The sequence below is a fragment of the Rhodnius prolixus genome, unplaced genomic scaffold, assembly GCF_049639745.1.
Source record: "Rhodnius prolixus isolate KJV_2025 unplaced genomic scaffold, Rpr scaffold_7, whole genome shotgun sequence".
NCBI lineage: Eukaryota > Metazoa > Arthropoda > Insecta > Hemiptera > Reduviidae > Rhodnius > Rhodnius prolixus.
The window spans coordinates 28,440,430-28,463,898 of record NW_027411582.1 but is presented as its reverse complement, the minus strand read 5'-3'; the positions used below and the strand labels follow the sequence as shown (position 1 = coordinate 28,463,898).

At 31.6% G+C, this 23,469-nt stretch overlaps 2 protein-coding genes across 18 annotated transcripts in view; one reads left to right on the top strand and one right to left on the bottom strand.

The window, feature by feature from the left end:
* Positions 1-14,428, top strand: part of LOC141447300 (uncharacterized) — a 45,677-nt gene extending 31,249 nt beyond the window's left edge. For 3 of the 8 annotated variants that reach the window (XR_012454255.1, XR_012454256.1, XR_012454254.1), the window contains 9 exons: positions 3,447-3,717; positions 4,026-4,155; positions 5,440-5,604; positions 6,811-7,525; positions 8,520-10,181; positions 11,768-11,871; positions 12,067-12,701; positions 13,893-14,106; positions 14,183-14,426. The gene's annotated coding sequence lies outside the window, so the exon portion shown is untranslated. Of the gene's footprint in view, positions 1-3,446; positions 3,718-4,025; positions 4,156-5,439; positions 5,605-6,810; positions 7,526-8,519; positions 10,182-11,767; positions 11,872-12,066; positions 12,702-13,892; positions 14,107-14,182 lie in introns of those variants that run through there. The other 5 variants (XR_012454257.1, XR_012454258.1, XM_074114720.1 and 2 more) reach the window with 3 other exon arrangements.
* A 3,225-nt stretch (positions 14,429-17,653) lies between these two features.
* Positions 17,654-23,469, bottom strand: part of LOC141447299 (uncharacterized) — a 224,269-nt gene continuing 218,453 nt past the window's right edge. For 7 of the 10 annotated variants that reach the window (XM_074114717.1, XM_074114716.1, XM_074114715.1 and 4 more), the window contains 2 exons: positions 21,594-22,264; positions 17,654-20,101 (listed from right to left, as the gene is read on the bottom strand). In XM_074114717.1, coding sequence (XP_073970818.1) covers positions 21,639-22,264 — 626 coding nt within the window. In that variant the 3' untranslated portion in view covers positions 17,654-20,101; positions 21,594-21,638. The remainder of the gene's footprint in view (positions 20,102-21,593; positions 22,265-23,469) is intronic. The other 3 variants (XR_012454250.1, XR_012454251.1, XM_074114718.1) reach the window with 3 other exon arrangements.

The following is a 23,469-nucleotide window of genomic DNA, read 5'->3' as shown; positions in this document are numbered from 1 at the left end:
TCAGTGTTTTTTTTCCTCCCATTTTTTTGTTTAACTTTAAACATCGAACCACACGTACAAACATATATATGTACACCACTTTATCCAATTAGGCAGCTTATACTATATAGCTTCCATCCAATAAATTATAAATACCATTACTATTGGTTGAATTATTAACCTTTTGTTTAACAAGAAAAAAAAAAAACTACCAATTAAGTTGGCAAATTTATACAGAAAACAAAAAATAAAGAAGAAATAGTTACGTATTTCAAAATTTTCTATGTGTATGTCAGCCAGGTAACGCGAACCTTATACAAAATAATGGTGTTTTAGACTGCGTTCAGCGATTAATGTGGCACGCGAATAGTTTATTGGAAGAATAAATCTTTTAAAAAACACAAGAAAAAAGGGCAAATGACCTTAAATCTATCTTTTTGTATTTTTAATTGGACTCCACTCGTTTTATTCTCGCTGTTGTTCACGCTCTCAATTGCGTCTGCTAACCGCTCAGGATTTCACCTTTCACTATATGCTGACCATATCTTCGTTCTGGAGATACTACTGGAGGAGTAGTTCGAATCGAATCCAGCGGAGAATAAAAAAGTTGCAGAATTAAAGAAGAAGGTTAAAATTACTCTTAAGTAATAATAAATAATGCAAAATTCAATCAATAACTAAAGCCAGAAAGCAAATAAACAGAGTCTAAAGAAGAAGCTGTAGTGTCTAGGATATGTCTTGAACAGCGATATGTTTAGCATTAATATGCTCCCTACATTCCAATGGAGCAGCTTGGCTAGTTGCCTTTTGCAAGGAGGTTATATTATCCAAAAAAAAAAAAAATTGTCTACTTTGATTGTGCCGGTAAGATTTGTTTGTGCTTTTGCTTTCTTTGTTTGCTCCGCTATTTCTTATGATCTGATTTGTTCTGTTTGTCATGATGATAGAGTCGAGCATTAGTCCCTGGCCGTATGAAATTGTATAAGGTTGATGCAACTTGTTTTTATTAAAGGAGGTCGATCTTGTAGTTACTTAATTTGGACATTGTACTAATTACTTCGCTTCTAATTACAACTGTCGACTGGCTATATGTTATTTCTTTTATATCACTCAGCTCTTAATTATGTCTCTTATGTATTAACTGCTTTCATGATCGTGCTACTGTAAAGAAAACAAGATCGGGAATTGAAAAACTTAACCGTACATATTACATTTTATCTTTTCTCACACAATCGTTTCTAATAACCAATCTCAGTTTATTTTCTTTCTTTTTTTCTTTTACATTCCCTTACTACTACTAGAGGAAGAGGACGTATTGCGATCGTAAAAAATTGAGATTTTTACCTGAAATATTTGATGTTTTTTAAAAACAGAAATGTCTAGCGCGAGTTCTATTTGTTTTTGTTTCTTTGGATACATTTGCTACTTTGAAATTCGACAAACGAAGGTTTTTGAAAAAGATAAAGGTTCTGTAATGCCGCTACAGTAATATCTAGTTTTGAGGATGGCACCTGAAGACGAGGATCTAGTGGGATATAGGCTATGCTAATTCGGGTGGACAGGGGTAGACCTCACAATGCAAACTTTTCAGTTGAACAAGTTATGGGGTACTACAACATTGAGCATATATCACGATCGAAAGTTATCAACCTATTGGCCGAATGGGATAAATGTAAGGCTCTCCCTATCCCTGTAGAGATAAAAGAACTAGCCCTTTCTTTAGGTATCTTTGCGTCCCAGCACAACCCCTCAAAATGACAGCATCAACGCTCAAACAATTTAAACAGTGCCTACAAAAGTAAGTTTGATGTGGGTATAATTTTGGGTTTAACATACCACACACATATTTTCTTCACAGATGCTCATATTCTATGAGAACAAAAATGATAATCTAAAGAAGCTACACAATTTATTAGGATGCTATAGATTTGGCTTCTTCTTTTTTTTTAAAATCACAGCCCTTTTAGACTGTAATCTACTTAGCTTAAATTCAACAGCTGAGAGAATTTAGAATTCAAATCATTAACTAGTTTTATAAAAGCTTCCGACCATTTACAGCTTAAATAATATTTTTAATTTCATTATCGATTTGCTTCATTTTTCTTTGTCCGAATTAGGGAAATATCATTATTGCTTATTTATTATCATTATTATTTTAACGTGTTAAAAAGACATCAATTTGATTCCTAAAAAGTTGACATCAAATGGTCATAAAGTAAATTCTAACGACGCAAGATAAATAAACTAAAAATTAAGAAAAAAATAAAAAGAAAACCATCTAAAAAGTACATTAATCTGTTTGAATGATGATTTTTAAAAGGAGTTAAACCATGGGACTTCTGGTGACCATAAAACTTGTACAAATACCTCATAAATAAAATAAAAATAAAACGATGGGACATTATATAACACAATTTTGAGTTGAGTTGACTCGCTCTCTCTTAGTATAACTTATATATAAAGCGGTGAGTTTGTGTGTGTTTTTTAAGGCGTGAGTTGTAAGCCTTAATTGAGTAGTCAAGTTTACTAACTACTTCAAACAGCTTGGAGACGAAGTGAAGAGGGAAGGGTAAGTAAGATAAGATATCCAGCTGTGATTCTGTGAAACCGTGCTGCGAGAATCCTGAGGATGGTCTGTGTATCTTAAACACTAACCTAACTTCTAAAAAGGGAAAGAAAAGAAAAAGAAAGGGAAAAAAAGTTATAGCTTTATTTTATTAATAATTTACTTATGGCGGTTGTTAATATTTTTATCTCTTATTAAAGGCTGAAGAGCGCGAAGCACGCAGCTTTCAGTCTGTTTCTCAATTTTGATTTCGGTTTCTATAAATGATTTTTTTAGGGCTCCGCAAAGCAAGTAAGTATTGCATTAATTTATTTCTCAAATAAATGCAAAATTATTATTCTCAATCTTTCCTATAAATCCTATTCAGGATAGTTATTTATTTTGATAATATGTATAATAGTAGTCTTTCTTATCACAATAGCTAATTCTTCAACACTGCGAGTAACCCAGTCTAACAGCATGGACAACACTGACTCCAACAGTTACTAATTGCATAGGCCTGCAGTTAAAAGTGCATCAAATTGTCATTACCTTCCAAATCTGCTGACTACCTGTTTATTTAAAATAAGTTACTATAGAAAATAAGTTGACCATGAATTGAAATTGTTAATGTTCACATTTTTGTCCGTAAAGCGAGCCGTTTTTTTTTTAACATCGACACCATGTTGCTAATCCTCGAATAGGAAAAATATTTTTAAATTTAATGAGATATGACTTCTAAATAAAACTAAATTTAAAGTCTGAAAGTTGGCAGCAAACCAGATATCTAAAGAGCATCATATCAAGCAATATAAAACACTTTTATTCACTTTTATGGACACGATTAACGAATTGACTTATTTCTTGAAAAATGTTTATAAAAGGAGTGCTTTATCCTCTTTTTTTTTTTATCTTCTTTTAGAAGAAGAAGAAAAGAACTGAGGTATTTCTTAATTGAATGAGGTATGTTGGAAATGGACATTGGTACAGATAGTGCGTTCTCACATTCCTATCACAGTTGGCCAAAGAACAAATCTCCCTCTCCGTCCCTCTTTACTGCAGCAGCATTCAAGAATCTTCGCGGCATCTCTCCTACCTCTGATCGCTTTATTATTCACACAGATTATCTTTTTCTTCGAGTGTTTCCTCTCATTCTTTAAATATCAATACTAAATCAAGACTTCAACATCTGGGTATGTATAATTCTTTTGAAATTTCTTAAACTAACAGTTTAAATTTTATAGATTTAGAAAGGAGGTCTGACTGATAAATTATTTCAAATTGAATAAAAATTTATTCCAAGAATTTATTCAATTTATGTGAACATGTAATTTCGGAAATTTGTCTTAATTTTTATAGCTCTTTTTTTCTGCCAAAATTTGTAGATAATATTTCTACTTTTCCTCGCCGACCTGTGTAGTTTCTTTCGTCTTAGTATTCTAGTAAGTTATATACCCACCATATTTTAATGATTATTTAATTCAGCATACATGTATTCTAGAACGTGTATCTTCTTGGATAGCCAGCTGGCGATGAAGGCACTTAGTTCCTATGAGTTCAACTTGTTAGGAATCTGGAAGTGTTACCTCTAATAGACGTTCCTCTGGAAGCCATTTCTAAGGGAGATGAAGGTATTTCGTTTAGGTGGAGGTTACTTAGATTGGCAATTAAAACTAGTTTTTTAAACATTATTGAATAAACAGTTAAAGAGGTTATTGGCAGTTCATTGCTAGATAATATCTATTAATGAAAGATTCGGATGGTAACTTTAAGGAAAAACAATCTAAATTCAGATTCTTGAATATGATATTACAATACAATAAAAGCAATCAGAGATTAATGGGAATCGCCTTTTCCTCCTCACTAATTTTAGTTTATTGTAGCCGCAGGTAGTTTAGGATCAGCACCTTACCCCAAGGCACTGCTGCCAAAGAAGGCTCATTGTGCCTATGTAGTACTTAGTAAAAAGACAAACGACTCCTGCCAGTCTTTTTTTTTTTGCGTATCTCCTCTGGTATTCAAGTTCCATGTGTTTTGTGTAGTGATAACTAGCGGTTGAAATAATCAGGTAAGAAAGAAGATACTGTAACTTTTCAGTCTGCTAAGGAACATATAACACGTTGAGGCACTCCCTGTGGGGATGTTTTCTGATAATATGGTACCCTAAAAAAAGCCATAAGGACGAATTAAATCAGTTGGCACTCAATAGTTATTGACGATAATCTGTTTTTTTTTTATATTTTTATCATTATAGAGGAATGATCCCTCTCTTAAGATGGTTAATAATCATGTTTCAAACGAGTTTGAGGCAGGAAAATAATCCAGATGACTCAATATTCACGGAAGAAATACACAATTCGAGTGTCTTATTCAAAATTCCAAGCCACCAATTAACTCCATTAATCCCGAATGAACGGGAAGAAATAATTATTTCTGGACCTTAAAATTAGAAAACATCATATCCAGATCATTATGTAAGAACCAAATATTTCGCAGAGCAATTATTAGTGTTTCTAATACTCAGAGAAGACAGTTAATTTATTGTGTTAAAAAGCAATCACAAAAAATATCTTCTACAAATACAAGCTTAAAAAGTAACGCTAACACTTTTTTTTCTAAAATTATTGTATTAAATTGCTCTCAAAGGCAGAAAGTATTTTGAATAATTAACAAAATGTTTTTTATCATTAACATTATACTAACCAAAGATTTGTTATGTTATCTGTCATTTTAAACATACATACATTTTTCTTTTTCTCATTTAAGAAATTAAAGAAATAAAAAAGGTGCACAATTTTCTTAATTTTTTGAATAATTACGGTTAACGAATAAGAAAAAATACGTATCTTAACGTAACCAGAAACCACATAATTGATACACAAATATAGAAACCAGTTTTGCACTATTTTTTACAGTTTGCCACTTTTTAAGGATGGAATAATTGAAAGGGATGTACGAGTATATAGGCTGTTACTAATTGGAGAAAGTGTTAATTTTGGCCGTATCTATTTGCGCCGCTAAATCATTGCTCAAAATAATGAACGCTATAACTAACTCTATTTGTCAACAACAATTTTTTGGTAATTATTTTTATATTTTTTCAAAATATTTAACCATTTAATTAAACTAGTTAGCTTAATTTATTTATTTCATTTTTTAATAAGCTTTTGGTTATATCTTTGAAAATATTTATATATTTTATTTGTTAGCATATTTAATTCGTTATTAATCGCAGTGCTTAAATTCATTTCTTTTAATTAAGATAAAAGTTTTATAAATGGATGACTTCAGTGCTGAATATATGGCTGATGGATTTCTGAAGAGCTTTCTGATTCATTTTATTATCATTGGAGCAAAGAGTATGGGACAGACGATGTAGTTTTCTCGAAGATAATTCTTTTTTTTTTTCTAAAACTGGTTTTAGGAAGAGCAGGTTTCTAAAATTGAGTTTTTCTTGTTTCAATCATAAAAACAAGTTTTCTTGGACATCTTTGCTATAATTCTTGGAAGAATGGATTATTATGGAAATTCTTCCATGACAACACGCCAGTTTTTAAAAAGTTTATCAGGACAGACGGATTCTTTCCATCGTGAAGCTTTGTCTTCTTCTTCGAAGCGTAGAACATTAGACTAATGTTCAATTCTGCATCACTTCTGACCCTAACTTCTCTTCTAAACCATCTTTAGCAGACCCACAAAATATTTTTATGAAATCGAAGTGATCTTCAGCAGACTTATAATTATTCTGAAGACCCGTAGTCCAATTTGAAGAGAATTTCTTTGAAGACGTTTATGAATAGTTTTATACCCATTTAAAAAATATAATATCCCTCAATATCAAAAATAATAAACATTTACAACTTAATAGATGACCTAATTAGACTCTGATTAAGAAATACAGCGTTTTGAGGTCCTACTAAGTGTGAATCCAGATCATCCATTCCTGATTTATTAAAAACAAAAAACTTGGCTGTAAAAAAAGACAGTAGTTGAGTATTTTCTCAAGGTAAAAATATGTTTTAAAGCTTTGAAATCATCAACAAATCTGTATCAGTTTAGAATTCAATTTAACTAAGGAATAAGATAGGGAACAACTTTTTAGTGAAACTATAAAACTGATCGTAAAAGAAAATGTAAAACATTAAATGAAAGATATTTTAAACTGGTAGTACAACATATCAAATGTTAAATTTGATTAGGCTGAAACGAGTTACTTTCAAGGTAGGAAAAATACTATCTTTAAATCCAAGAAGAAAAAGTGTATAATGTAATTGATTGGCTTTCAGGAAGATGCTGGTGATTTAAAACTCGAATCATCTGAACAGTATGTTGAAGTAGCAAGTACTCTACAAAGAAACGATAAACCCCACGATGGAGAAGAAGGGAAAAACAGGATCAACAGTTTGAATAAGAACAATTATGAGAGATGATCAACTGCTGGCTTTGAAGCCTCTGGGCATGTAAATGTGATTCTCGAGCAGCAGTTGTTTGTATTTAGAAGAGGATAAAGGGACTAGTGTAATTTATGGCTTTAAAGTTGGGTATTGAACTGGAGGTGAGAAGATAAAGCATTGAAATTGCGTATTTTCTCGTAAAACGACAAATAAAGAATATGTGGAGTAAGATTGAACTTGGAAATGGCAGAATTGTTCGGTAAATGAAATACCATCACCATCTTATTCAGACACCCCGGTAAACAGAGCGAAGCTAAAAAAGTATTGTGGTTGCTGTGTTCGATTCTCGGTCTTGACCTTGGATTTAATTTAAAGGTTTATATGAAATTTATAGTAAAGCATATTAGCTAGCATCCTCTGTCCTAATCGTAAGTTGTACGGGGAACCCGCATGAAATAATTGACATTACTTCACAATCTAGATTAATTTGGATATTTTGAAGGGCAAAAATTTGACACTTGGTCATCATTTAAGGGCAGAAAGAGAGTGATGCAAAAACGGAGACGACTACTGATTGGATCCATCCAGAACTGTTGTAACCCTACAAGTGAGTAACGATAAATAAGTAAAAAAAGTATAATCATTATTTAAAATTAATTTCAAATTTATTACACGTATTCAGAAAATTAATTTGAGCTTCCTTTCGACAATAGGCTACTAATCAAACCTCTTAAAAGAATGTTTATAAAAAAAAAAGATGAGGTTTAAAGAGAAACGGGTTCCTAGTTTCTATTTTATTTTTTAAACCCGTCATCATCTTTTCATATGAATAACCTAAAGCAAGAGGGTGGAGGTGAGCCACGCCCCTAGTTATATAAATTACCCTTAAGTATCATTTCATATGGCAGTGGCGTGGCGTGGGTTGTATTCAGATTTGAAGGGTAGTTGTTGGCTGGCACGACGACACGATATATGCGCGTGTGTGTATATGTGCACTGTGCGTTCGTACTCTTTGGTTGGGAAGTATCCTCTGGTAGGTATGTGTTTGTGTAAGTGTAATGTTAGCCCTAGGGAATATTTCTTTCTCTTTCTATAGCCAGTTTACCAGGGATATTAATGGCTCTTCAGATTGCTAGAACATTCTAGCACTGCTATTTCTTTTTTTTAAGTTTTCATCGCCTTAACAATTATTATAGCTAGCATTGATCATGCAAAACAAACATGCTGATAGTAAAAACACCAGCCGGCTAATTCTTTATCCACCAATATTTAATATCTAAAGTGATTCGGTTGGCTATCACTTTGAAATGATTTAGAAAGCAGGGAATGAATAGAGTAGTACTTTTAAGATATGAGGCTTCCTGATACAATGGAAACTTCTTGAGTGAGACGTAGCACATAATTTTGATACAAAATATAAATTTTATTTAAACTATGAAATGAAGTTTAATTTAAACTAACAAGGCTAAGACAAGCTGTATTGTTCGAATTCCCAGGACCCATTACAAATAAATTTCATGAAATGAATTCTAAATAAAAGACTTTTCTCAAGATATTTTGCGCTGGACCTTTAATTAAATCTACTGCACCCTTCACTTCAGGTAAGATCCTGCAGCCATCTGGCAATGAAACATCACAAGTTATCTAAGGAAGTTTGAGATGGAGAAATAGGAGCCCGGCAATAAGAGCTAATATTTTCCTGGATCCCCCTCAATTCTTAGATTTTCCAATGAGGCTTTTCGGATCAAACGGAAACCAAGCTCTCAAGGGATGAAGAGAGAGAGTTGCGGTAGTCAGGTGTAATATCTCCTTGCGGAGCCATACACCTCTTCTCGGAAAGGTCTTCCCAATTTACAAAATTGGTCTCATAGTAAAGATCAGGGTTGTTTTAAAAAACTGCAAGGTTTGTTGTGGAAAAATTTATGGTAATTTTATTTTCTTCATTAAATTGAAAAATAACTTTTCCACTTGGTTTTATTTTTATTTGAATTACAGTTGCTATCTCTAGCCTGTTTATTTACTTTATTACTTTTAAGTTTGGTTTTATTTTTATTTGAATTACAGTTGCTATTTCTGGCGTGTTTATTTATTTTATTATTTTTTTAATAACAAGAATATAATTTTATTGCTGTTAGTAATTTTCCTGTTATATACCAGATTGGTGAAAATATTTTATTGAATTGAGAGGTTAACGTATAGTTTTATTTACTTTATTTCTTTCCTCTATTTTCTCCAACTACAAAAAAATGAACATGTCACGAAGTAGATTACTAAATAGTTTGCATGTTAAGCAAAACATTGACGCTACTACATTATAGTATATGATTACCTTTCCCGGGTGATTTTTAATTATTATTTTTAATACCTATAAACCAAGGTGTTAGGGAATGTCTCCGTTACTTCCAAAAATAAGTGGCGTCCAACTTAACCACCGTATTAACAGCCAACTCAGTGGACACTCCGTTGTCGCGTCAATTTTTTTTTCGGTTTTCAATTTTTCTGTAGCAGTACACACCCATCCAACTTTGGTCCTCGTGAAACACCTAATGCATTGGTTAGAGGTAAATCCATGTCAATCTTCCCCGGAACCCTCCTGAAATCAAATTCGCGAAGGAAAGCGTTAATAGTTATTACCCCAAGTTTTATGAAATCATTCGCAGAATATAATAATTTTTGAAGTTCAGTCATGAATATCTTGAACCAAATTTTCGTCCTCATAATGTAATCAGAATTTAAATCAAAAAGGTGGCGGCCAAAGCCTTGTTATAACCTTAACAGAGTTTAACCTCCACATGGGTGATCCTCCTTTAATGTTGCACACATCTGAAATTAATCAGCCACCGAGGGTCGAATTGTGTATGGTACTTAGAGAAATGCGAACTAGTTCTACATGCAACAAGCAAGATTCCATAGTATGAAGTAAAAATAAAGGACTACAAGTTAACCAAATATGTAACTGGGTGTATGAATTGATAAACTTACGTTTGCCAGTAAGTTTAAGTGCTTCAGTCCTAATATATTGCAAGATTGTTTAAAGCGTCAACGTAGTTAGGGATGCCTGCACAGGTGCGCCAAGATCATAGAAGAAGTGGCTAATCCATTTCTCCCTACAGAGATAAAGACATTTAAGGAGAATCTGGCGGGATCGTTACAAAAACTAGAACTCAGAAAAAAAAAATGACAACCTAGATGCTTGGGTAACACTGTTAACAAATCGTCCCAATCAATCATTACCTGTTACTATGAGCCTGTCGGAATCAATTGTGAGTAACATTTATATTTTCTAAGTTTCAATTTCATTTTAGAATGCTCATTATTTCTTATTATTCATTTTAAAAAAGTATTTAATTGACTAAAGATATATATATTATATATTAGTGATTTTAAAGTTTAACCTCATAGTTTAAATATTTTATACTCGAATAAATAGAAAATACAAACATTGATTAATTAAGAAATAAATATTAAATGATACACACAAGTTATAAGTTAGGAAAAAATAAAACTAACCATTCATTAAATTAAATATGAATTTCTAAATTTAAATCTGTGTAGAGTTTAATTAGATGATAGATTACAAAGTGAAAAAAGAGAATAAATGTTCGAGTGTGTCAAGAATAAGACAATGTTTGACAATGTATGTAAATGAAGGTAGGACACTAAGACACTATATATATATGTATCTTGTTGTAATCCCTAGTTGTGACTAATTTAAGAATAAATTAGTGAGATTCCTCTCTAAAACCACCACACTTTATTCCAACATCAATTGGTTACTAAATTACCTTTTAACAAGTTCTTCTGGCAATATAGAGGCTGGTATTGCCGTTGTTAAAACATTGCCTTAACGACTTCGTAATTGTAGTGCCACTTTCCTTCTTCAACTTTACTAACAACTTGGCTTTAATATTGACACTTAAATTAAAGCCACAGATAACTGTTACCAGTTTGTTTTATTTATTTATTTATTTTCATTTTATGATCCACATAAACCTGAAAATGATTGCATTCTTTCTTGAAGTGAACTGATTGTTCTTGTTTTTTAATTATGGGTAGTATCTGTCGTCATTGGTGTTTCTTATTGCATTGATTTCTTGGATAAATAATGACTGAAAACAGAAATCTGGAAGGAACACTCACACGACTATTTCTATCTAAAAAATTTACAGTTTCTATTGTAAAGATAGTTGACTTCAATGCTTTACGTGTTCATTTTAGAGGAAACATTTTGAATAAATGCTCTGAAAACTGAAAATCTATTCAGTGAACTGATAAATCGAGTTAGCGGATTTTTGTCATATTTGGAATGAGAGATTTGTTCAGTACAGGGCAGACAATAGTACAATCGCCCTCACTCATAAGTGCCATTATTAAATTTCCTTCTACGAGTTTCAAATAAAATAGTACTACTACTTGAGCGCTTTAAGTATCAGAAATTTTAAAAACGTCGCCGCGTTCGGAAAAATTTTAAAAAACAAACATCTATTCATCAAAGTGGTTGATTTTGTCCAAAAGATTATACTCAGGTCTGATATTTGCACTGAAAATGAGAATCAAATTTTATAATTTTGCAATTTTTTGAGTTACACTGTAGAAGTAGCTTTGCTCAGATTCCACATATCAACTGACAAATATTTTCTGTATTTACTTATGAGATAGTGTAGCCTTTTTGATAAATATTGTCGCACGATTCCACAAAATAACTTCTTGTTACCGAATGGTAAACTATTGGAATAGTCTAGAAGAGGCTAGTAAAATTTAAGATAGATTTCAATCGTATATAATTTAAGAACTGACATTAACTTTCTAACCAAAGATAATTACATAATAACTCAATACAATTTAACAGATACGACTAGAATTAAAGGTTCAGAGAACATCACTAAATAATAATAACGGTAGAGATGCAGACTAGTGGTCAGATATTAAACTATAATGGTCAATGGACAGCTGGTAAGTTTCCTATATACATTTTAAAGAGAGATAGTTGTAGTCAGATCACTATCTATCCTTTTTCTTTATCTACCTCAGCCTTCCTAGCACCTTGCACGCTTTTTCTATATTTATAAAGTCTGTTCAATTTATTTCTAGTTTTTCTAACAGTACGCTTGTTGTTTTCTTTTTACGGCCCATATTTCGTTCTCGTAGTATTCCTGTGAAAGTTGGAAGATAGAAAAATCTGAAGAAGCTTCCAAGTGAAAGTTGCATCAATGTTTGATCAAAACATTGCTGCAGATTTAATTAGAAGAGTTAATTCACAGAATCAGATGTATATATTCTTGGTGCATTATTCTTATCTGCCTTTGGTTTCTACCCAATTCCAGGGGACTGAAGCTTGTTATCTCTAAGCTTTTCACTGATGTTTCTAAGGACTGGAACATGGCTGGATGTGCACTATAAGAACTTCAGATAAGTAATAGTTTTCAGTTAAAATTAGATATGGATTGCATTCATTTGTTAGAGGCGGGTTATTTGCTATAAAACAAAACTTGTAATACGAGTTTTATTATATCAGCTTATAACTGACTTTTACTGTAGATCCTGGGTTGTTACCAGCCTTGGAAAGAAGTATGTCCTTCCCGGGGACTTACGAAACCAATGTTCGAGGGATTGTAGGTGTTGTTAGAGGATACGTGTGCTTAAGGGCTGATCGGAAAGCGAGAGAGATTAGCTATGTCATCTGCGTTGGTAAAGATATGAGTGTTGTCCCTGAGATGTCGGAAATATAATAGATAATGAGTATTATGGGACTCCCTTGAAAAAATTTAATTACGTAAGCTGTGGTAAGTAAAAATTAGTGATCACACCAGATTGTTTGATTTATTTAACTTTTTTAAAATCTCTAATCAAGTGAACAACGTTTGAAACAAAATTACTAATTCATAGAGACACTTTTTTTTTACCTAGAATAAAAGTATAATAAATTATGATTAAGAAAACAAAAGAGATTTCGTGACCACTTTCAGTTCCTTCACCACCACATCGCCACACCCTACTACAGACCAGAGAAAGAGAAAGAACTTTAGACCATAAAGAAGTAAGATGATGAGATTCTATATTGGAAGAGATGATTCCTAGGTCCGTACTTTTCAGATGTGCACTCAGAACCGGAGTCCACTGAATGTGTATTTGTAAAAGAGGTGTGATATTGTGTGTGTTTGTGTAGTTGTAAAACATTCATTATAAATATTTGTTAAACGCTCACTTTAATTGAAGTTATTTATAAGTTCTAGTGGTGTTGATTGGCCATGATTATTAAAGTGAATATGAATGCTTCTTTCGCTCTTTGTCTTACTCAATATCTTCGATTGATTTACTACCACAAACTAATGGAAGTTGCTGGCTCTCAAGACAATTTACTAGCGTGTAAAATACACGCTTATAATGGAACTAAAGAGGAACACAGGGGGAACAGGTGAAGAAGAGCTCCCCCTCATAACGTAACTAACGTAGTAACATCAATATTTCTAATCGTTTCCAAACCACTCATTTCAAATGCTGTTCTCATTTATATTATATATTTCTATATTTATTTGTTTATTATTTTTAATGTCTTTCTTTTTCATTCATTACATGTAGAGAAGTAATATTTAAGATTCCTTTTATATTACTTTCAATATAATAATTAGTCAGTGAAAAATTTTATTTTATATTACATTAAAATATTAGGTAATTAAAAGCTCTATTTTTAAAAGGATTGTAAATAAACAAAATGAAATTTATTGATCTCTCCTCGCAAACATTTCTCCTTTATAAAGAATTAATGAAATATGAAATAATATAAAGAATAGTTTACTTTCCTACTAATGGGATAAGAAATTTTTTTCACAAAAGAAATATCTGTTTTAAGGTCACTGATTTCGAAAAACATTTTTAAAATATTATCGAAAACAGTTGTAAAGACTTCCTTTTAATTTGTACTACTTTTTTTTTTATGGGTGTAGCTCTAAATAGCTTTTAAATCATTTTATCAGAAAAATCGATTGTGGAGAACTTCTGGAACGTGTATTGGTGGTATATTTCTCTAATGTGCCAATTTTCTGTAATGAACACTTGTTCTATCTATTATGCATACTGTTAAGGAGCTTTGCTAAAATGGATTATTAAGAAAATTCTTCAACAGAGGAAGTCTCTTTTTCTTATTTAATGGATTGTCCATGTTCTCGAAAATGGATTCTACGCTTTTAGGTAAACCAAATAAACAATTATTTATTTAATCGATTGTATTGCAACCATTAATTTGCTTTATTTATGCTTTCTACAGGTAATAGAAGAGGAAAGGCTAAAAAAATTAATGCCTAGTAAATTCTATACCTGGTGAATAGAAAAGTATTATTTTGAATTATCTGGTATTGCGCTGGAATTTTCTTCACACAAATTAATAGCATTGTCCCGCTGTACAAGATAACTAGGCATTGTATTTGATGGCAGCTAAAAAAGATGAAATCTTAAAAGTAGTAAAGAATTTAAAAGGAACAAGAAGTAAAGACTGAATGTATTTTATATAAATATTCATTTATTGTACACTGTTATTATGTGTATTGTATATTTATTTATTAATTATTGACATTAAATAAAGTTTGATTAACATAAACTGTCTTATAATTTCAAATTTATAATAAGAACAACACATCCTTACTAATTTAAATCTTCTGCATTACTTCTGAAAAATTCACTAACAGTTGATATTTCTACAACGAACTGATTATTCTACCTCTCATGAAAGTCAAACCGATCAAGGTACAATAAATATACGCTACAATAAATGTTCATGTTTCGACAGATAAAATCAACATTATTATCCAGTATTATCTCAACCAGAATACCAATTTTGAATTTAACTAGTCTATTATTGGTAATCTACAAAAATTAAATTTCAAATCAACATTGAACATTTAACAAAATTAATATTACAACACTTAACTCTATTAAACTAAAATTTCCTGTATTTACTAACTTGAAAAATACATCAACACAAAAACAAGTTATTAATATAGAGCATAATGTATTCTTTGAATATTGTTGGTACACTTATCTCTAAATATTATCGATCGCAATAAAATTGAGTTTAACTGAAAATATAAAATCTAAAACATTAAGTTTGTTATTGAATTATGACTAATGTTTTTGTTAAAATAGTTTCTCTTTGCCACATACTTTTTTCCCAAAATATAAGAAATCTGACTCGATTTTTAAATATTGAATTATTTTAAATAATTTCACATAACATATTAAACTTCTTTTTTTAAGGGCATTCATTCTTTTCACTAACAATTAATACATCACCGAATATAGATTGATTACTACAAGATTTAATAACGGAATTCAGTTTTAACGATTAAACCCAACTACAATATTACATTTTAAAATTAATAAGAACTCATGAACCTTTATTAGTTACTGAAAAATAATACGAATAAAACAAGCAAGAATTTAGTAAATTAATTATGAAAAGAGAAGTAGAATTGATTGATCTGGTGGCATTCAAACGTAATGTATACCAGATTAATAGCTTTCTGTTTGATACCCTGGTATTGAAAAACATCGAGGAAATTAGTACCTTGTGGATAACATAGAAAGCCCTGCACTCCTTACCATGCAAACAAAAATATCATTAATATATAACACATTATGAGAAGAATGATTTAACCCAGGCAACAATTAAGCTGAAATACACATACAATTTATTATAATCAATAACAACAAAGCTGCTAAGGTTATTATTTCTTAAAACAATAAGGATGAAGATGCAAATTCAATGTATTACAAACAACAAATAATAAGTTTACGTGGATAGCAACAAACGTATATGGTGATTCTGACAGAAGTATAATTACTAGCAACTGTATCAAATTAAAATTAAAACTGTTCGGTGGGGCAGTTTTGTACAGGCTTTAAGTAATTTTTACAAAACAGAACAAACCTCTATTTACTTGCTGAAGTACAGGCACTTAATTCTCTAGTATAAACATTAAGAAGCTAATGTTTATGTTATATATACATATTTGGCATGATTGAAACTTAAGTTTTACCGCCAATACATGAATTTTAGTCGCAATGACGTATTTTAAGCTTTTAACGTTGGTAAAGTACTTCGATAAGAGGTTATTTATTTAGTAAAAATTTTAAAATTTATTATTAAGCATATATAAATGTGTAAAACATTTAAATTAATTAAGGAAAGCAAGAAAATACTGAAAAAACAATGAAAAGTTTAAAATATTGATCAAAAAGTGAGTAAAAAAAACAGATATTGTATCCGGGTAACATAATACGCTAGGAGCTCACTCTAGAATCGCAGTGTAGAGGTGTTGTTGTATTGGAAGAAAGCATCAACCAACCAGTTTGCTGCTCACTTCTCATTGGCTAAACGGAAAATGGCCGAAATAGTGACGTTCAGTCAAGTTGTATTCCTATTGGCTGATGTATTTTTCTAGTTCTCTGCACCTCCGACCAATGATTTAACTGTGAGCACTTTCCTATACCATCTTGTTCTACTGGTGCATAAAATGTATTTTATCTTACTTTTAAATAGGAATTATTGCAAATTATTTAATTTATCAAGATTTAACTACTTTTAACCACTGGATCCTTTATAAATATTACACTTTAACACTATTAAAAATATGTTGTTATTATTTTTAATTTCTGATATTTATTTTGAACAAATTAGAAATGTTTTAAAATATACCTTAATTAAAGTTCTTACTAGTGTGTACCGAATTGGTTCATTATATTTTTTAATGCTGTCCCAATTGATTTATTCTACACTATCTTAAATTTCATTTTCATCGTCAAACAATCTCCCATAGCCATTCATAGATGTATTAGGAACAATCACGATTGATTAGTAACAGAAACAAATCGAAATAAGACTAACTATGAATGTGTAAGTGAATTAAAATAAAAGGAAATGTTGATAAGATTGACTGGCTGGTATTGAAAAACATCGAACAAATTAGTATCTTGTGGATAACATTAAAAGTCCTGTACTCCATGCCCTGCAAACAAAAATATCATTAATATATAGCACATTGCGAGGAGAATGATTCTATCCAGGTTACAATTAAGTTTAAAGAACACACAATTTATGATAATCAATAACAACAAAGCTGGTAAGGTTATTATTTCTTAAAACAATAAGGATGAAGATGCAAATTAAATATATGTATAACAATAAAAGGCCAGCACAAGGTTCTGTGATATCTAATACATTCTAAAAAATATGATACTAGAAGTATGAATGAAATGTTGGGTACTGGCTGATTTGTGTACCTTTTGGCGTTTAATCAACCCTTATACCTAACTTTTCAAACTGTAAGTTTTTGTTAAGGAGATAACAAACGGATGATAAGTTTACATAGATAGCAACAAACGTATGTGTCGATTCCGTGATCGAAGTCTAATTGCAAGCTATTGTATTGAATTAAAATTATTTAGAAGCTATATGTTTATTTTATATATATTTGTCAGAATTGAAACTTAAGTTTTACCGTCAATACTACATGAATTTTTGTCGCAATGACGTATTTTAAGCTTTTAACGTTGGTAAAGTACTTCGATAAGAGGTTATTTATTTAGTAAAACTTTTAAAATTCATTATTAAGCATATATAAATGTATAAAACCTTTAAATTAATTAAGAAAAGCAAGAAAATACTGAAAAAACACTGAAAAGTTAAAAATTTTGATCAAAAAGTGAGTAAAAAAACAGATATTGTATCCGGGTAACATAATACGCTAGGAGCTCACTCTAGAATCGCAGTGTAGAGGTGTTGTTGTATTGGAAGAAAGCATCAGCCAACCAGTTTGCTGCTCACTTCTCCTTGGCTAAAGCGAAAATGGCCGAGATAGTGACGTTCAGTCAAGATGAATTCCTATTGGCTGATGTTTATTTCTAGTTCTCCGCACCTCTGACCAATGATTTAACTGTGAGCATTTTCCTATACCATCTTGTTCTACTGGTACAAAAAATATATTTTATTACTTTTACATAGAAATTTTTGCAACTTAATTATTTTCTAAAGATTTAACTACTTTTAACCATTGGATCCTTCATAAATATTACAATATAACACTATTAAAAACATTATTATTATTTTTAATTTCTAATATTTATTTTGAACGAATTGAAAATATTTTAAAATAAATCTTAATAAAAGTGTTTACTAGTGTGTACCTTATTGGTTTATTTTTTATTTTTAATGCTGTCCAAATTGATTTATTCCACACAATGTAATTATTAATTTTAATTACCAACTGTGGTAATGAATAAATTTGTTTATGAATTTTCAAATCTGACTGCCCATTACTATTTATTAGATGTGGTTATAAATGCATTCATTTAATGAATAATAATATATTTTTCATTATTTTATATAAAGATACATTTAAATGTTACTAATTTAATTTTGTTTACGCGCTAAATTGTCTTATTATCTTAGTGTAAAGTTTTAATCGCAACGACGTATTCTACTCTTTCTACATTTACGCCTGTGGCGTAAATTTATATTTAAATAGGAGCTTATTGTATCAAGGCGGTAAGAAGCATACTGATATAGAACACACTGACTATTGTGTTTTTTCTAATTGCAGCACTTGTACCAATACGTCTGTTACTAATATATCAACTGCAATACTTACAATAGCTTAAATAAATAAAACAACTTTGTTTAAAACGTTATTAACATATCTCTCCTTCTTCTCCTCCGTGTGCATAGTCATAACCATTATCATCCTTCGATCTTTCTTCGTCTCTTTATTTCCATAAATTATTTATATTCTTTGTGTGTTGAGGATTTTTGTTTTTTCTATTATCGCGTTTACTTTATTTCGCCGCTAAAGAATACATTAAAACCATTTCTATTACAAGGATTAAATTCATATTCCATACATTATTGATTAAAGTGAATTGCGTAGGTTTTCGAGTTTTATACAATTGAGTTGGTACAATATTTCGCATTGTATTTCTAACTAGCCGAACTGTTGCTGGATTTATGCTCTAACATGCGTTCCTGAGATCTCAGGTGTCTTCACGACATGGAATCTATTTATTTTTTTCACCACTGCTTGTGCTTTTTTAATGAGAGCCAAAACATTGATTATATATTATCACTTTTTTAAGATACAAAGGGATATCTGATACCTTGTCGCTATTTATTTACTAGAGAGCACTTTTCTACAATCCACCAATACTCTGTTGATTAAGTGAAGTACATTCAGCTAGTAAATCATAATGAAACTCGGAACGGGTGCTTTAAAACAGTGGTGCTCAACCTGACGTGACATTGGCCTATTCCAAAGAACCATAAGCCCAATGAAGGGTCTACCACACAATAGCATTTATACTTTTAGTTGCAATAGTACCTAGAAAATGTTATAGTGTACAAAAATTACAATTCCATGAAAACAAATTAGATTCAAAACTAATTCAGACAAAATATCTAAAAAGGATTTGTTTAATTAAAAATTGATACATTATTTTATTTTATTTTTTGAAAATAAATTAAAAGACATTTATTTATTTAGTATTTTCCCCCCTATTTCTAATCTCATTTAAAACTGGTCTCCTTAGAGTCTTTGAGTTGTTTTTTCTATTTCAATAATAAATTAGAGCTTTGCGTGAAAGAACCTAATAAACTAGCAAACTTGAAAATCACACCTTAACTGGTCCACAAGGCTTCGTAATAATGACGGTGACAATTCTTTTTTTTTTTGTTAATATTTTACAAGGCTTTACCTATGTAAATTCTTACTTAATTATACTTTATTAAATTTTTCTAAATTTACTGATTTTTATTATTATACCTCCAAATAAAATAAATATTAATATATTGGTTGATCCTTATTTTATTTATACTCAAGAGCGCTGCGGTCCTTTCAAGAGCTGGGTCTCCTTAGTAGCCTTCCTGATTGTCGCGGTCTAACTCCAGTTCATTGCCACTTTCCACTTACGCCAATTCTTCTAAGATCGCCTTCAGGCCATCTTCATCTCTGCCAAACTCTCCTTCTTCTATCTTCTGGTATTCTCTTGAAATCTCTCTCTCTCTCTCGGGCTCCGTTCTGTCCAATTGTCCCAACTATTTTATTCTCCCTTTTTGTACGCACGAGACTAAATCAGGTTCCTCATCAGGAGTTCTTCATTTTGTCCCCCTCTCTTCACTACTCTTTCTTTTCAGGTTCCGCTGAAAAATTGAAATATAAAATTAATGTCTTGTATTGTGGATAAATAAAATAAAATTAAGGAAAAGAAAAAAAAGTGGACTAAATTTTTGTAAATTCCTAATAAATAGGGTTTTTCTTCTTCATCTTCCACATTAAAGTGAGTAGTAATTAACATGAGTGAGTAACTGACCCAAGAAGGTAATCTTAATCCATCTTTGTTCCTCTCGGTGATTACGAAACGTGAGGCCAATTCTTTTATGAACTCCACATTGAGGAATTGTGGGGAGTGATGGACTCAGGCCAGCGGGAATGAGATCTTTATTTACATACTTAGTATTATTATTGAAATATCGTTACCAAAATCACAACTTACTGGAGCATTCATTAACTGAAGTTTAAAAAGCCAGTCTAGTTAGTTAATATTCTACAGACAAAAAGATATTTGCGACCAAACAAAGCAGTGCAATGTCTTGACGTAATGCGCGATTGCCAGTATAACTATTTACTTGCCATCAATCCTCCGCAGCATGAAACCATCACAAGAACTTGCCGCAAAACTCTCAAACAGTTCAAATTAATGTTGTTCGTATTAATTTACAATTTTCTTCAACAAAATTGTCTAAGCAGTGAACAAAAAATTGCGAAAAAAAAGGCATATACATAAATTTCCGCTAAGTTACAAATGGATAAATAAAAAAAAGTCCATCACAATGGACCCATTAATAAATTACATCCTCCATACTAATAAATCTTTTAACAATAGAGGTCGTTATCGGAGCATTTCTAGTTTAAAAATGTGCGTTTAATACAAACGTCTAACAGGAATGATCTGATTTTATTCAAACAAATTTTTGTTCGTAACAGCATTTTTACTTTCTCTTACAAGTGGTAAAAGAAAGTATTGCGATCACGCCAAATTTTAGAAATTGTCTTTTACCAGCAATACCCTTGTAAAAGTAAAAAACACAGGAAACTGAACTAAATATTTCGGTTCAGTCCCTCCAGACGATCCACGATAGCGATAAAAAACCAGAAAGAACTCAATATAAACTTAACATTTGCACTATCGCAGAACTTTTTCTAGGTGTAAAAGAAAATGAAAAGTATGAAAAGCACTCAAATCATTCCAGATTTCACTATCCATTCTCGTAATTCAAATTTTCTTTAGACTAGGCATTTTTGTTAAATATTTAGTTTTCTTACAGCTACATTTGGTATAAGTAAAATAAGGTAATGTAATCGCCTATTTTTTCAGGCGGGGCTTAACGTCCAACTACCAATTAGGGGTCGTGGACGGAGGGGACTAGAACCCAGTACCACAATACCTATTAGCTTAACAGGTCTCGCCTCTAACCGCTCGGCTACCGTGGCGCCTTACTTTTGGTATACCTTAAGTGATTGAAACTTTAGGCGGTTGAACAACAACCGTCTCTACTCTCGTGGGTTTAGCCAAATGGTTTAGTGCTCTACTGTGGCTGTCCTTAGATGTTCTCTTCAAAAACAGCTACTTACTGTCCGGTGATGGTTATGCTGTACTGTGCCTGTCCTTAGTTCTCTTCAAAGCCACCAGCTTCTTACTGTCCGGTGATGGTTATGCTGTACTGTGCCTGTTCTTAGTTCTCTTCGAAGCCAGCTTCTTACTGTCCGGTGATGGTTATGCTGTACTGTGCATGTCTTTAGATATTCTCTTCGAAGCCAGCTTCTTACTGTCCGGTGATGGTTATGCTGTAGTGTGCCTGTCCTTAAATGTTCCCTTCGAAGACAGCTTCTTACTGTCCGGTGATGGTTATGCTGTACTGTGCCTGTTCTTAGTTCTCTTCGAAGCCAGCTTCTTACTGTCCGGTGATAGTTATGCTGTACTGTGCCTGTCCTTAGATGTTCTCTTCGAAGACAGCTTCTTACTGTCCGGTGATGGTTATGCTGTACTGTGCCTGTCCTTAGATGTTCTCTTCGAAGCCAGCTTCTTACTGTCCGGTGATGGTTATGCTGTACTGTGCCTGTCCTTAGATGTTCTCTTCGAAGCCAGCTTCTTACTGTCCGGTGATGGTTATGCTGTACTGTGCCTGTCCTTAGATGTTCTCTTCGAAGACAGCTTCTTACTGTCCGGTGATGGTTATGCTGTACCGTACCTGTCCTTAGATGTTCTCTTCGAAGACAGCTTCTTACTGTCCGGTGATGGTTATCTGAAACGAGAGAAATATACACTGAAAAAGGTTCAATGACGGGCGCTAATGACATATTGATGCACCTTCAAATTTTAAAAAAAATCTCTATTTCTCCTGAAACTAAAGACGGTTAATTTGTAACAAATATAATATCTTTACAGAAGTAATGACGTAATATGTAACTTTTTTGAAAATAAATAAAGTAAAATATAGTGTAAATGCACATTGATACTGCAAATAATTAATTTATTATCGTATGAGTGTGAAAAGTTACGTTTTCACTCACTGGAGCCCAGGTTTTTCCATTACTCGCTGAAGATTAGGCAGAGCATTAAATTTTGAATATTGGATTAATTGGAGTTCTAGAAGGAACAAATTAATTGTTTTTTTTAATGACTCAAGGTGGAAAAAACATCTGAGGTTATTGGCGCCCAGAGCTTTTATCAGTGGCACTGCCGGCCACTGTTTCCTCTCGTAACACGGACAGTGTCCTCTCGTTACAGACAACACTGTCCATCACCAAGCAGTGAGGATCTCCGCTGAAAATCCACTACGCTAACCGCATAGCTAATCCCTTCCTATTAAACTTTTTATGCTTTATATCTTTTTTAATAAATGATTTTGCTTTACATTGATGTTTATTCTACGTATAATCGTATTCATAATTGGCAATGGTTGATTACTCATTATGATTAAGTTATCTTTTCTGCAAGTGATTTAATTTTAGTGAGAAGCTACATCAATCATGTTGTTAGACCAGCTCATAAGAAGGTTTCTCTGAGGTTATAAACCGAAGGTGACTAAATTTGATATACATATTACTTAAAAGATATTACTAACTAACTAAAATTTATTCTTAATTTGTACTAATTAATTGTGAATTTTGCTGAAACTAAAAGAGAATTTTTCAATTACTAGTAATTAAAATTTGAATTTTCTTCACTAAATTTGGTGTAATAATAGGCTCATTATTTAGCCTTCGTAAACAACTAATTTGGTTAATAAACAAGGCGGTCCTAAAATTTCTTAGCTAAATTATAAATACTAAGGAGTTGCAATCTAATTAATGGCCAGAAAGAAACCAAATAATAGCAAAGATTTAGTATTAAATAAAAAGCTTCTTATTCTTCCATTTATTTAACACGTTTTTTCTCTTAAGAAAATTACTGTGGCTAAACCACCAGAATTGTTTGCTGGCCAAAACTATCAATTAACTGCAAAAC